This window comes from Procambarus clarkii, chromosome 29 (genome assembly GCF_040958095.1).
Source record: "Procambarus clarkii isolate CNS0578487 chromosome 29, FALCON_Pclarkii_2.0, whole genome shotgun sequence".
Lineage (NCBI taxonomy): Eukaryota > Metazoa > Arthropoda > Malacostraca > Decapoda > Cambaridae > Procambarus > Procambarus clarkii.
In genome coordinates this window covers 14,878,576-14,893,669 of record NC_091178.1, presented here as the reverse complement: position 1 = coordinate 14,893,669, position 15,094 = coordinate 14,878,576, and the positions used below count along the sequence as shown (strand labels likewise).

The 15,094-nt window shown below is 42.9% G+C and overlaps 1 protein-coding gene across 1 annotated transcript in view; it reads left to right on the top strand.

Annotated features, from left to right (window-relative positions):
- The window catches only part of LOC123749515 (TNF receptor-associated factor family protein DDB_G0272098), a 35,871-nt gene extending 20,777 nt beyond the window's left edge, over nt 1–15,094 (top strand). Inside the window, exons 6-7 of the mRNA XM_069333526.1 lie at nt 9,135–9,307; nt 11,847–15,094. Coding sequence (XP_069189627.1) covers nt 9,135–9,307; nt 11,847–13,643 — 1,970 coding nt within the window. The 3' untranslated portion in view covers nt 13,644–15,094. The remainder of the gene's footprint in view (nt 1–9,134; nt 9,308–11,846) is intronic.

The window sequence follows — 15,094 nt, the reverse complement described above, 5'->3', positions numbered from 1 at the left end:
GTGCATGAGGTGAGAATGCAGGCTCTCAGTGTACAATATTTGCAGTAAGCAAGAAGGTTAGTAGGACAGACACGTGTCACGATTTTAACTTAGTAATTATAGTGCTCGCGAAGAGTAATAGTCAAAGTTAATAATAAGAAAGCAAAATTTGCATTTGAGGTCATTGCAAATTTAGACATTATGTGTAATTGTCCTACTACAACAATAGGCAAACTTGGGAGACTTTGCCAAAATGTTGGATAATATGACATTTTGAACGAAATATCTATATATATTTCTTTAGCAGCAGCGATGAAAGTTCTCATATACAACCGTATGTAATAATACAGAGTGTGAGGGCAGTAAATTGTCAACCACACTATCGTGGAAATAAACATTTCATTCACTTGGGCACTAGGAGACTCGAACTCTGGCCCCCACGAGCGCGAAGCAAAAGTTCTGCCACCGTACTGCGCAGATGGCTCCAATCGAGAAGATTTCTCAAGAGGAAAAGGTGTGAGGAGCAGCTTTACTGACAGTTGTTCCTCGGAATATTTTGTATTCAGTGATCAGGTCTCTCATGTTCCTTCCCTAGTAATCCAAGGCTAAGTTACCGTAGTCTATCTCCGCTCTCAGAATGTTAGCACAAGTCTTGCAGCTAATATCTCGATTTATTTTGATTGCCTTGAAGGAGTCCAAACTTCGGTTGCTATACGACGTTGTGATGTTTGCCAGCATCTCTTACGCTACTGATGTTTGTTTGCGTGTGTGCCTCTAGAGATAGTGTTGGGATTATATCCACTCCTTTTACACTCCCGCCCATAGGATGGGTGGGGGGGGGTGTATAATAAATGAACTAAACTAACTCACATGTCCTTTTCTTTTCCCAATTCCGATCAGTTGCTGTAGCCTTATGGCGCAGATACCTCTTCGTCTCTTTTTCTCTATTTCCCATCTTGTTTACCTTACACTTTAAACCTTACACTTGTTTGGATTGAATTCTAGCAACCATTTATTTGCCTTTTCTGGAGTTTGTCAAAGTCCATCCTCCAACGTTCTGCAGTCCTCGGTTTTTACATACCTCATTAGCTATGTGTTGTAGCGCACATGGACATATGTACAAGCTCACTCCCTCGAATAGATCATTCCCATAAATTAGAAACAGTAGGGGTCACAGGACCGACCCTTGTTACATTCCTTGAACTCAAAACCTTTTCTCTGTGACATTCTGTTTTCTGCCCATCCGGTAGTCCCTTATCAAGTTAATTGTCCTCCCAGTTATCCCAGCTTGTTTCCTCCATCTTGTACAGCCTTTCACGAGGATCAGTATCATTATACTTTGTGACAACTTGGGAAAATTACAGTCGACCCAACCATCATTTTTCTATCTTATTTTAGTAACCCCTGTCATAGAACGCTGTCAAGTTTGAGAGGCACAGCATTACGTGTCTAAATCCTCACTGCCCTTTCATTATAAGGTTTAGACCCCTCCTCCTCCCCCTCTCTAGGTGTTCAATTATTCTCAAGCCGATTACTCATTTCAGCACTTTACCCGGAATACTTGTCATCGGCACTGGCCTGTAATTTAGTGCTTCCTGCGTGTGTGTGTGTGTGTGTGTGTGTGTGTGTGTGTGTGTGTGTGTGTGTGTGTGTGTGTGTGTGTGTGTGTGTGTGTGTGTGTGTGTGTGTGTGTGCATCTGTGCATGTGTGCATGTGTGTGTGTGTGTGTATGTGTGTGTGTGTGTGTGTGTGTGTGTGTGTGTGTGTGTGTGTGTGTGTGTGTGTGTGTGTGTGTGTGTGTGTGTGTGTGTGTGTGTGTGTGTACTCACCTAGTTGTACTCACCTAGTTGTGTCTGCAGGATCGAGCATTGACTCTTGGATCCCGCCTTTCGAGCATCGGTTGTTTACAGCAATGACTCCTGTCCCATTTCCCTATCATACCTGGTTTTAAAATTATGAATAGTATTTGCTTCCACAACCTGTTCCTGAAGTGCATTCCATTTCCCCACTACTCTCCCGCTAAAAGAAAACTTCCTAACATCTCTGTGACTCATCTGAGTTTCAAGCTTCCATCCATGTCCTCTCGTTCTGTTACTATTCCGTGTGAACATTTCGTCTATGTCCACTCTGTCAACTCCTCTGAGTATCTTATACGTTCCTATCATGTCCCCCCTCTCCCTTCTTCTTTCTAGTGTCGTAAGGCACAGTTCCCTCAGGCGCTCTTCATACCCCATCCCTCGTAGCTCTGGGACGAGTCTCGTTGCAAACCTCTGAACCTTTTCCAGTTTCATTATATGCTTCTTCAGATGGGGACTCCATGATGAGGCGGCATACTCTAAGACTGGCCCTTACGTAGGCAGTGTAAAGCGCCCTAAATGCCTCCTTACTTAGGTTTCTGAATGATGTTCTAACTTTTGCCAGTGTAGAGTACGCTGCTGTCGTTATCCTATTAATATGTGCCTCAGGAGATAGATTAGGTGTTACGTCCACCCCCAGGTCTCTTTCACGCGTCGTTACAGGTAGGCTGTTCCCCTTCATTGTGTACTGTCCCTTTGGTCTCCTATCTCCTAGTCCCATTTCCATAACTTTACATTTGCTCGTGTTGAATTCTAGTAGCCATTTCTCTGACCATCTCTGCAATCTGTTCAGGTCCTCTTGGAGGATCCTGCAATCCTCATCTGTCACAACTCTTCTCATCAACTTTACATCATCCGCAAACATCGACATGTAGGACTCTACGCCTGTAAACATGTCGTTAACATATACAAGAAATAGAATTGGTCCCAGCACCGATCCTTGTGGTACTCCACTTGTTACTGTTCGCCAGTCCGACTTCTCGCCCCTTACCGTAACTCTTTGGCTCCTTCCTGTTAGGTAGTTCCTTATCCATTCTAGGACCTTTCCCCCCACCCCCGCCTGCCTCTCGAGCTTGAACAGCAGTCTCATGTGCGGTACTGTATCAAAGGCTTTTTGGCAGTCCAGAAATATGCAGTCTGCCCAACCATCTCTGTCCTGTCTTATCCTCGTTATTTTATCATAGAATTCCAGAAGGTTTGTTAGGCACGATTTCCCTGTCCAGAACCCATGTTGATGTTTGTTCACAAACCTAATGTTCTCCAGGTGTGCAACCAGTCGTAGCCTAATTATTCTTTCCAGTATTTTACAGGGGATGCTTGTCAGTGATACAGGTCTGTAGTTAAGTGCCTCCTCCCTATCTCCTTTCTTGAAGATCGGCACGACATTTGCCTTCTTCCAGCAACTGGGCAATTCTCCTGACATAAGTGACTCATTAAAGATCATTGCCAGAGGCACGCTGAGGGCCTGTGCTGCTTCTTTTAGTATCCACGGTGATACTTTGTCTGGTCCAACTGCTTTAGTTGCATCTAGAGTTGTCAACTGTTTCATTACCTCCTCTGCTGTCACCTCTATATCTGATAGTCTTTCATCTAGGGTAACCCCTTCCAACAATGGGAGCTGCTCAGGCTCGGAAGTGAACACTCCATGGAAACTGGCATTCAGTGCCATTCAGTTCAGTGTGTGTGTGTGTGTGTGTGTGTGTGTGTGTGTGTGTGTGTGTGTGTGTGTGTGTGTGTGTGTGTGTGTGTGTGTGTGTGTGTGTGTGTGTGTGTGTGTGTGTGTGTGTGTGTGTGTGTGTGTGTGTGTGTGTGTGTGTGTGTGTGTGTGTGTGTGTGTTTACTCACCTATATGTGGTTGCAGGATCGAGCTAGCAAGATTGAGATCAGGTAGGAGAAACCATTTATTCACAGCACGAACACTGAAAAAGTTCCTCCTAATATTTCTATGACTCATTTGCGTCTCCAGTTTCCATCTGTGACCCCTCGTTCTGCTGTGCTTTGAACCACGCTGCTTTATCTACTGTGTCAATTTTCCCCGCGTGTGTGTGTGTTTTAGTTTTGGAGAGGCACTGTGACTAATGAAGCCACTTGTTGCAAATCTCGTTGCTCTGTATTGTTAAAGACTCACCTGTGATAATAACCCTACAACACGCAATACCGTTATTGCCACCGTCAAGATGTCCCGTGTACCTCCACGTCTGTCTTATTTACATTAATTCGTACCATCGTCTATTGTCGTACACACCCCCTGTCTTGTGTACAAATCTGCCTTTATGCACCCGGCTTTAGTGTCTTTTACTTTGTCCAACCACTTGGGCTGGACGGTAGAGCGACGGTCTCGCTTCATGCAGGACGGCGTTCAATCCCCGACCGTTCAAGTGGTTGGGCACCATTCTTTGCCCCCCGTCCCATCCCAAATTCTTACCCTGACCCCATCCAAGTGCTATATAGTCTAATGGCTTGGCGCTTTCCCATGATAATTCCCCCCTTCGGATATGTACCCGAGGGCAAATATGTACCCGAGGACAGGAAACCGGCGGCTTGTCAAAGGTCCCCCCCATTTGCCCTGATGATATTTTCCACATGTACTTTAAGCCTCAAGAGAGTTTTGACATTTACGGCTTCGGCGGGTAGGCGGTTCCATGGGTGCTTAACCCTATGGGTGAAGAAGCATCTCCTGTTCTCAGTCCTACATTGTGGCTTGTTGAGCTTGAAACCGTTGCTCCTTGTTCGTGTTAAATCTGACCCTTTGAAGAAGTTGTCCAGATCAACATCCTCCAAATTGTTCTGTATTTTAAAGGTTTCTATGAGATCCCTCCTAGCATGCCTGGTTTGCAGTGATGTTAGCCCTGTGGCCCTCAACCGTTCCTGATACGAGAGATGACTTAGCTCTGGAATGATTTTAGTTGCCCGGTTTTGCACCTTATCCAGAAGGTGCAGAAGAAAGCAGCTATGTCTTTCTGAAGATGAGGTCCCCATGTCATGATGCAATAATCCAGGTGGGGACGCACCAGAGACTTATACAATTGAATGACTACCTTCTTTTCCTTAAAGGTTAAGGTACCCTTGATTATTCCCAGGGTCTGGTTAGCCTTTTTTTAGTGCCGCTCCCACTTGTTGTGCAACTTTCAGTGAATAATGGATTCTGACTCCAAGATCTATTCTTCATCTATCTGTTGTAAGGTAGTGCTGTCAATTTGAGTTGTGACGTGGGTTGTTATGCCCCACATGTAACGTCTTGCATTTATCGACATTAAAAAGCATTTATTCAGGTCATTTGTGGCGTTCATGCCGATCTCTTTGTAAGGTCTTAATATCATTTTGACTTCCCACTTTACCATACCTCTTAGTGTCATCTGCAAATTTGATGATGTGGTTTGTAATCTTCTTATCTATGTCATTGATGTATATGACAAAAAAGGGTTGGCCCCAAAATGTACCCCTGTGGTACCCCCTGTGGAACTACACATAAGGGGCATAACTGGCCGACCCCTCACAGTGTTCAAGAGAGAACTGGATAAGCACCTCCAAAGGATACCTGATCAACCAGGCTGTGACTCATACGTCAGGCTGCGAGCAGCCGCGTCCAACAGCCTGGTTGATCAGTCCGGCAACCAGGAGGCCTGGTCAACGACCGGGCCGCGGGGACGCTAAGCCCCGGAAGCACCTCAAGGTAACCTCAAGGTAAGGTAACCGCACTTGCCACATTTCCCGAGTCAGATTCATTCCCATTTAGCACGACCCTTTGTTTTCTATGTTTGAACCATTGTTTTATCCATTCCAATATTCTCCCATTTATTCCACGTTCCTGTAATTTCCTTGCCAGTCTCTCATGTGGTATCTTGTCAAAAGCTTGAGCAGTCCGTGTAAGCTACATCTACCGGAGTCCTTTGTCTGAATAACCGGTTACCGTTTCCAGAAATGTGAGCAGGTTTGTCTATGCTGGCGATGAGTCACAATAACGTGGCTGAAGTATGTTGACCAGACCACACACTAGAAGGTGAAGGGACGACGACGTTTCGGTCCGTCCTGGACCATTCTCAAGTTGATTGTGACTTGAGAATGGTCCAGGACGGACCGAAACGTTGTCGTCCCTTCACCTTTTAGTGTGTGGTCTGGTCAACAGGTTTGTCTATTTTTAACAAATTCATGTTGCGTTGATTTTACAAGATTGTTCTCTGTAAGATGTTGTATAATTCGCTCCCTCAGGATTCTCTCCATGAGCCTGCAGATGTGTGATGTCAAGCTGAGTAGACGGTAGTTTTCTGCCGAGCACTTTCTGCCTTTTTTTGAGAATACGGATAACATTTGCATATTTCCACTCCAGGGAAACTATCCTTTGGTCCAAGGATTTTCTGAAAAGGAGTTTCAGTGGTATGCATAGTGCCTCTGCCAGTTCCTTTACGACTTTGGATAGAATTCCATCCACACCTGGGGCTTTTGAGTCTTTTAGTTTGTCACTGTTCTTCCTGATTCTTTATATGCATCTAAAGCTGTGAAGGGAGTTTGCCTCCACCACTTTAATTCTTAACACAGTGCATTTCTTCACTATATCCTGACACGGAAGGTTAAGGGGGTGAGAGTGAGGGGGAGTATGGGGAGTACACAGTGGGTGGGTGAGTGCAGGCGGGATGGACATGTATACCAGGTTACAGTGATGACACATTGCAGTATTGATTCCGTCATCATAATAACACGCGCCTGTACGCTGCCACTCCATTACTAAACAGTCACGCAGCCACCACCCGGCCCCGCCCAACCACTTTCGCCCCTCATCAGCGCTGTACTCACCTCACCTCACACCACACTGCTCTCACCTCACCACACGTGTCCCCACCTCACCAGACACTACTCCATATTGCCCCCCACTGTCTCCCACCTATTACGGGCTCACCATAGCCCGTGCTACATGGACACTTCGTCCTGAGTAGCTAAATCTTTAACAACAACAACCCCCACCCAACACACACCCACCTTCCCATTACCCCCAATTCACCCTATACTAATTTAATTTGCCCCTAAGTGCTAGTTTAATGGGCAGCGTCACTCAGCCAGGGAGTGAACATACCGCCATAGCAGCTTGTACAACACGCCCAATATGAAGAAAATGAGCTGGGTTGTTCATCCTGTCACTTGTACCCAGAAGCGGCTTGAACTCTTATTTTATTTACATATTTCTTATGTCTCTTAGAGGGACATAATCTCGTAGATGGTGATCCAGACGGTGTCCTTCACTTATGTTACGGGTTATTCATGCCCGTGCCACCTCTTGGGTGGCTTAACCTTTATCAATCAATCAGTTCACTTACGTCGTAAAGTCTGCAACTTGGCTCCTCGATTGTTGCTTCCATCCCGAAAACTTGTATTCGAGATAAATTCTTACAATTACGGATCCCCTCTCCCGCCGGCCACCATTTCATCCATAACGTATGAGGTTGTCGGCCGCGACTGTATTGTACCTGCGTACGGATTCACCGACTTACTCTCTTGTTGACCACACCACACACTAGAAGGTGAAGGGACGACGACGTTTCGGTCCGTCCTGGACCATTCTCTAATCACAATCGACTTGAGAATGGTCCAGGACGAACCGAAACGTCGTCGTCCCTTCACCTTCTAGTGTGTGGTCTGGTCAATTTCCTAGATATATATATATTTCATTTCTCGAGGTAACATATGAGATGCCAGGGAAGAAGTCCAGCATATTTGAATCTTATATGATTCTTCCTCCGTGGGAGATCACATCCTTACAGGCTTCAACTCAAGTGTTTGTTCAAGGAAGTGGAGTTCTTCGAGAAAGCATACTGATCGATCCTGCCACTTTGAACTGTTTCTTTTTCCTCCTAGAATTAGTGCAGAAAATGTTTGCTTGACAATGGCATTTGTAGTAAGGGGGTCTCTGACAATCTTAATAGCAATCTTAGCATTCAGTTCCTTGAACCTGTTATTGTTGTAGATTCGATCTTTCGGTTGATTCTGGTACTCCAAGAATTATTCTCATAGCTTCATTTTGTATGTTTACAAATTCTTACATCGTTTGAAGGGTACATGCACATCAGTGGCGCAGCAAAGTCTACGACGGACCAACATGTGCAGTGCACAGTACATCATTATAAGTACAGCAATAGAAGCTCCATGACCATTCCAGGACATAGCTCTCAGGGGCCTAGAGATGACTTTTACATGTTCCTGTGAGTTGATCTATCTCTTATTTATTGCCCTTGCTTGAGCCGACACCTTGGAGCGAGTACCTTGCTCCAAGGTACTGAAAGTGGCCAACCCATTCAAGAACATTAATTTGTAGGTCTTTTGTTTTCCCCTCACTTATGATGGGAGTACGCGTGTCTTATTGATGGAGAGAGTGAAGGCAAGTACATTACATTTTCTTAGAATGGAATAAAGATACATTCCATTCGAGTGCTTTACCACTACGCCACGGGGACTGCTTAATGGTCCACATGACTTGACAATGGTCCAGGATGGACCGAAACGTCGTCGTTTCTTCATCTTCTAGCGTGTGGTTTGGTCTCCATATTCTTTGTGCTTGAGACTGCTCCGTCGAGAGTAACTTTGACTTTCCTTCTAATGCGATCCATTTCAGGAGTCTCCCCTTAGACATCAATGCATGCAAGCTCGCCCGAGATAGCAATTCCTTGTGCCTTATCAAAAGGTCCTTTGATGTCAACTTCGTCCTTGGCTGTGTCATTGGCTAAATAATTTACTATGCTATTAGGTGTGTTCCACCCTTCAACGAATCCATTAAGCCCATAGTGTCCCACCTCATCCCACAGTCCCACCTTGTCCAACATTACAACAGAGCTCCTTCCACCACTTCAACACAGCTCCTTGACCACTGCTTCGTTACCACTTCAATATAGCTCCTTCCTTCACAGTTACATCAAGGGGGATTTATTTAATTCTTGGTCATTTTACAATAATCTAAGAGTGACATCATTACACAAATATTAAACAGTGTAGTTGCTGCTGTTGCTGGTGCCCACAGCAAACCCCATTCTCTCCATTTGCCACACTGTTAAAAAATGCAGCTATTTTACCTAACCAGGAACATGGATATCTAAGCAACCCGCTAAGTTATCAAGGCCGATGTGCAGTCATCATTAAAATTATGGTGCTTTAACTTATACATGTTATATCTTTGAGGATTGTCCATTTCCGTTACAGGGGTTGCATGGGAACCAGGTATCAAACAGGTTCCGACTCATGCAACCTACTAGGATGGAGCATGGGTCGTGTAGCATGCATTCATTACCTCCATATAATGTTGATACTCTCCCACAGTGTCCAGCCAGCGGCCACTTACCAACCAGTGTCCCCCTTCGGTTCACCGCCAGTGGGTTCTAGTGACACGGTCGACTGAACCTTCCGGCCTGGACGAGACCAAAGCCAGCGTGGTGGGCCTGCAGCAGTGTCACCACCAGCACCATCTCGGCCACACCACCTGTCACCCTCAGGTCAGGCGTGGAAACTAAATGGGTACAGAACCATCAGCTTCTGATTCCAGTTAGCAGACTGAGAACTTTCCCTTCCCATAGATCATGATATGCCTTGCCCACTAGTTTCCATGGAATACGACATGATCCAACAATCGATTAACAACCAGGAATCAAGTAAGTAATTATCAAAAGGCACCAAGCCGGATAGACTTTGTAGGCACCATCTACGTCGCAGGACATTCAAACGGCACTAAATATCACTAAAGATGCCAATACGAGAACAAAAGCACATAAGGGGAATGACATCAAAGGATCTGATTCACCAAGGATTTTCTTGAGGTGACAAATAATCACGAGGGGACAGTTGGGAAGCAAGACACATGAACGTCCTGAAAATCAGGATATTCAACAAAGAGACATGCCTCAATTTACCAATATCTCCCGCCTAGTAAAGACTGTGCTTGAATTCTTTGTGAAGAATTTAATTTTGTTGTGCTTTTTTGGTTTCTGAACATAAAAGTTCTTATTATAGATCATGCCATGGGTCTCTGAACCTAATAAGACAAGCAAGTAGTGAGCCACAACCAGGTCCTAGTGGCATGCCTGCAAAACGTACGAGAGAGAGTACCCCAGAAATGTCATCACTGCCTGAAGTTATAATGGATGGGGACTCCCCTTCCAAACAAATGCTGTATATCATAGGTGATTCCATCCTCCCTAGGAGATGTGGCGTTATTTATTATTTATTTATATACAAGAAGGTACATTGGGGGTTAACAGAGAACATAGAAACTAAGTTGATTTTACATTCTTGTAAAGCCACTAGTTAGTTATAAACTAATAGTCCTGCATAAAGTTATCTTTATACAGGACTGAATGCCGTTCAAATTCAGTGAGTAGCACATTGCAGTTATCTTCCATAAGCAGCATGAAGTCAATGAGGTTATCTTATCTTGAGGTTATCTTGAGATAATTTCGAGGCTTAGCGTCCCCGCGGCCCGGTCTTCAACCAAGCCTTCTTTTTATTACACACCCCCAAGAAGCAGACCATAGCAGCTGTAACTCCTAGGTACCTATTTACTGCAAGGTGAACAGTGGCATCAGGGTGAAAAATCTCTACCCATTTGTTTCCGCCTCCACCGGGGATCAAACCCGGAACCTCAGGACTGCGAATCCCGAACACTGTGCACTCAGCTGTCAGGCCCCTAGGTCAAGCCTCTCTCTACCATCGTATCTAGTATATAGTTTGTTCCTTGTGTCTAAAGGAAGACTTAATGCTGAGTATATCCCCTTACATCAGGGGTATGTGTATAGAGATTTTGGTGCAGCTTTACTTACTGGTTTGTGTGATCTTGTTTGAGGCCTCCAGCCCTTGCCCTCCACCGGGCAAGTGTTTAAATGGTTCCAAATTTTTTATATGATGCAGACGATGAGTCACAAAAACGTGGCTGAAGACATGATGACCAAACTATGCACCAGAAGATGAGACGATGACGTTTCGGTCCGTCCTGGACCATTATCAAGTAAATTGTGTTAATGGTCCAGGACCGACCGTAATGTCGTCGTCTCCTCATCTTCTGGCGTGTGGTTTGGTAATCATTGTTATAACGATGTTATATGTCCTAACAAAAATTAATAAGGGACCTACCTTGCACCATTATTCACAAGTCTTGAGGGATTGATCCAATGAGCAAAGGAGTTCTCCATGTATCAGACACTGCAATTTTTTTAGAAAATATAGTCAGATAAAACTATAAGAAACAACTAATTCAATGCAAGTGATTATATAAACTATAATGTAAAGTAATAATTTTAACAAAGTAGAACATCTGTGCTGTACTAGCACTGTATTTTGTGATATTGTTTCACATGTAGAAACAAATCAGTTTCAGTGCCTAAATTAAACTTGCCATTTAGCATACCTCTAGTCTTTGCCAAAAGTACCTTGTGAAACACAAAGTACTCTTACATGTATTAAAGTTCAGTTCTTGTTAGAAGTTTAAGCATATTGTTTTTCATGTATGTTGAAGAAATTTTACATTGTGTACTAAAGGCCTCGGTGGCGCAGTGGTTACACACACTCGCTCTGCTCTTTGCGAGCAATTTGGCCTAGGTTTATGTCCTAGAGGAGGGTGATTGACTATGCATCATTCCTAAACTGTATGCCTCTCTTCACCCAGCAGTGATTGAGGTACCTGGTTGTTAAATGATTGGCAGGTTGTGTTTCAGGGAAACTAGTGGGTAATGCTTACCATGAGCTATGGAATAAAAAAAATTCTTTCTCTAAACCTGATAACAAGAGTCAACAGGAGTCTGTTCCTGTACCCCACCTGTGTAAAAATAAAAACAAAAAGGCACACACTAACAGTTATGAAGATCCCCTTACCTATTATATGCAGCACATTTTACTTCTCTTGTATTTACATTTGATTAGTAGTAGGCATCAATCAGGAGACTATAGAGTTGTGCACTTGAGACAACATTTGATTAGCCTGTGTATAAAGCCTTATCTATTACTATATGCACTAGTATTAATGTTGAATACTTCTACCAACAGAGAGGGTGGCAAAACACAATCTGCCCTCCAGAGACATCACCACCAAAACATAAAAATGCAAAGAAACTGCAGAGAGGTCTCCGCCAGCTGGACAGTGGACGAGTTCGGACATCGCCCAGACCTTCTCTCTCTCTTGCGGTTGATGAGAGTGATGGTCAAGAGCAAAGTCCCAAAGATTCCTTACCATATCAGATCAAAAGAAACAAGCGGAACTCTCAAAGGAATAACAGTGACATCAATTTAAAAGAAAATTTAGAGTCACATAAACCAGAGACTACTACTTCTCAAATGCCTTTAAGGAGAATGACATCTACAGCTATACCAAATAATTTGAATGAAATGCCAATAAATACACTCGAGAATTCTACTAAAATTTCGACCCAAATCCAAGGTGAGAGGCAAAGCAATATTGCATTTATGGAAGAAGAAATGCAAGTAGTTAACCTTCCAATGAATGAGACATTTGATGGTCAGACAACAGACAGCCCGCCTGTCTCGGATATAGCAGTACAGCAGAGCTTCACAGATACACACAACATGAATATCCCTAACAACAAGGGAGAAACACATGAGGGAAATAATTTGGCAAATAATTCAGAACAAAATTATACTGACCAAAATGAAGTCATTGTTGCAGAAAAGACAGGGACAATTTTAGTTGAAGATGCCCATGAAATAGTCACAACAGTAAAAGCAGCTGAAGGATTAGGACCAATGGATGAAACATGGACCAAAGAGACTGTTGCTGTTGTCATAGAAGAAGAAGAAGAAATGAATTATGAGCAAGATAAAGAAACATCGGAAGGAAATAACACATTCACAGTACAGAATCATGCCGTTTTTCCAGTGTTCCCAGAATTTGCTAGACCTAATCCAACTCCTCACCTTAACAGCAAAGAGAAAGAATCTGAGAATATGAGCTTCAGCACTGTCAACTTTGGACTATGCAACACAGAAAAACCTGGAGATACTCCTAAGTTATCATCCCCTATATTACCAACAATTTTGTCCAGTGCAGACAGCCAACAGCAGGCAACTAAAGCTGTGGCCGAAAATGGTGTGGGCCCAGATAAAGTGACAGAAAAAAATCCCCCTGAAATAAACATTTCTCTAACTGGAAAGGAAAACATGGAAGAAAATCCTGACATGAAAAGTAAGAATGATGGAGAACCCAATCATAACATGGAAGGAAAAAACACAGAAGCCAAGCATGACATGGAAGGAAAAAACAATACTGAAGCCAATCATAACATGGACGAAAAACACGACAATGAAGCCAAGCATGACATGGAAGGAAAAAAGAGCACTGAAGCCAAGCATGACATGGAAGGAAAAAACAGCACTGAAGTCAATCATAACATGGACGAAAAACACGACAATGAAGCCAAGCATGACATGGACGAAAAACACGACAATGAAACCAAGCATGACATGGAAGGAAAAAACAGCACTGAAGCTAATCATAACATGAACGAAAAACACGACACTGAAGCCAAGCATGATATGGAAGGAAAAAACAGCACTGAAGCCAAGCATGACATGGAAGGAAAAAACAGCACTGAAGTCAAGCATGATATGGAAGAAAAACACAATACTGATGCCAAGCATGACATGGAAAGTAAACATGACACTGAAGCCAAGCATAACATCGAAGAAAAACACAACACTGAAACCAAGCATGATGGGACCTTAACATCTGAGCAAACAAATCTTAAGAATCAACAGAAAGTGTCCCACGAAGCAAAGAATGATTCAAAAGCTCTCATACGTCAAATATTTAGAGATATATTTGGGTAATTCAAGCATTTGATCTCTTTATTAACCATATGTCTCATCTGTCTAGTCATGAGCCAAACTTTATGTAAAAATCCACCTGGCAACAAGACTTCAATATGTATATAGGAGTTGTTAGTACTGTACCTTGTTCTCTGTTCAACAAAGACTACCACACGTTGAAGTTTGCAGATACTGGTATTGAAAAATTTCTGAGGAGAATTAGGACAGACTGACTGCAAACTTTTACAAGAGGATTTGAACCAGCTGCACAAGTAGTCTAATAAGGGCAATATTGGATATCAATCCCAACTAATACATGGTAATGAGAATGAAAGCAAGAGAAAGGAAGGCAAAGCAACAGTGTAACCTGATGGGGGGAAACAGCTCCTGTAGAATTGAAAAGGTAAAAAGACCCTGGGAGTTGACATCATATGATTTACATTGCTGGAAGAGCATTTGAGCAGGATAATATATGTAGCATAAACAAATCTGGCAATACAATAAGAACCAGGTCAATGTAATAATGTGAAACCACCTATGCAGAATCTAACAAGGGCATGCAACACCATGAAACCTACACTTCATTACAATATACAAGATAACCAAATACAAAGTGACTAAGAACATGTTGACCAAACCACACACTAGAAAGTGAAGAAACGACGACGTTTCGGTCCGTCCTGGACCAGTAACAAGTTGATTGTGATAATGGTCCAGGACGATAATGATCCAAACCGACAATCAACTTGATAATGGTCCAGGATGGACCGAAACGTCATTGTCCCTTCACTTTCTAGTGTGTGGTTTGGTCAACATTTTTCAGCCACGTTATTGTGTCTCCTCGTCTGCATGTGAATAAAAACATATAATTTACCACAGGAAGGAACATGATGCGACAATGGAAGAATAAATATGAAGAATGCAAAAATATATACACGGTGATGTTATTCGATGCATGGGTAGTGAGTAAGTGAAATGATTTAGAGGAGGCGGTTGTGAAGGCCACCTTAACTCACAGCTTTAAATGTAGATATGATAAAGCACAAGACTGTCAGGAATCATCGCACAGGATGACTGGAAGTTAAAAAATGGGGCCAAGTAGCAGGAGTTCAATCCATGCAAACACAGCTATTGTAGTTAAGAACACACAAACATAATTGCATACAAGCACAAATTTATAATGAAATAATAATTATAAATAATGTGTGCAGTTACAAATTTGAGCTTGCATGAATCTGAAATAATTGTATCTGAAATAATGCTAAAGTATGTCCTTACATACCCCTGGAAAAACCCTAATCTAAAATAGTTTTCTTGTCCCATAATCTAGTACATTTGCATCAGTGCAAATGATTTCAAGTTACATTACCCATTATACTTATGATAGCAGCAATATGCATAGTAAAGTATAAATGTATTTAAATCATACACAGAAAATATTTCTCTCCTGTTCCTGATCAATATAATATTAA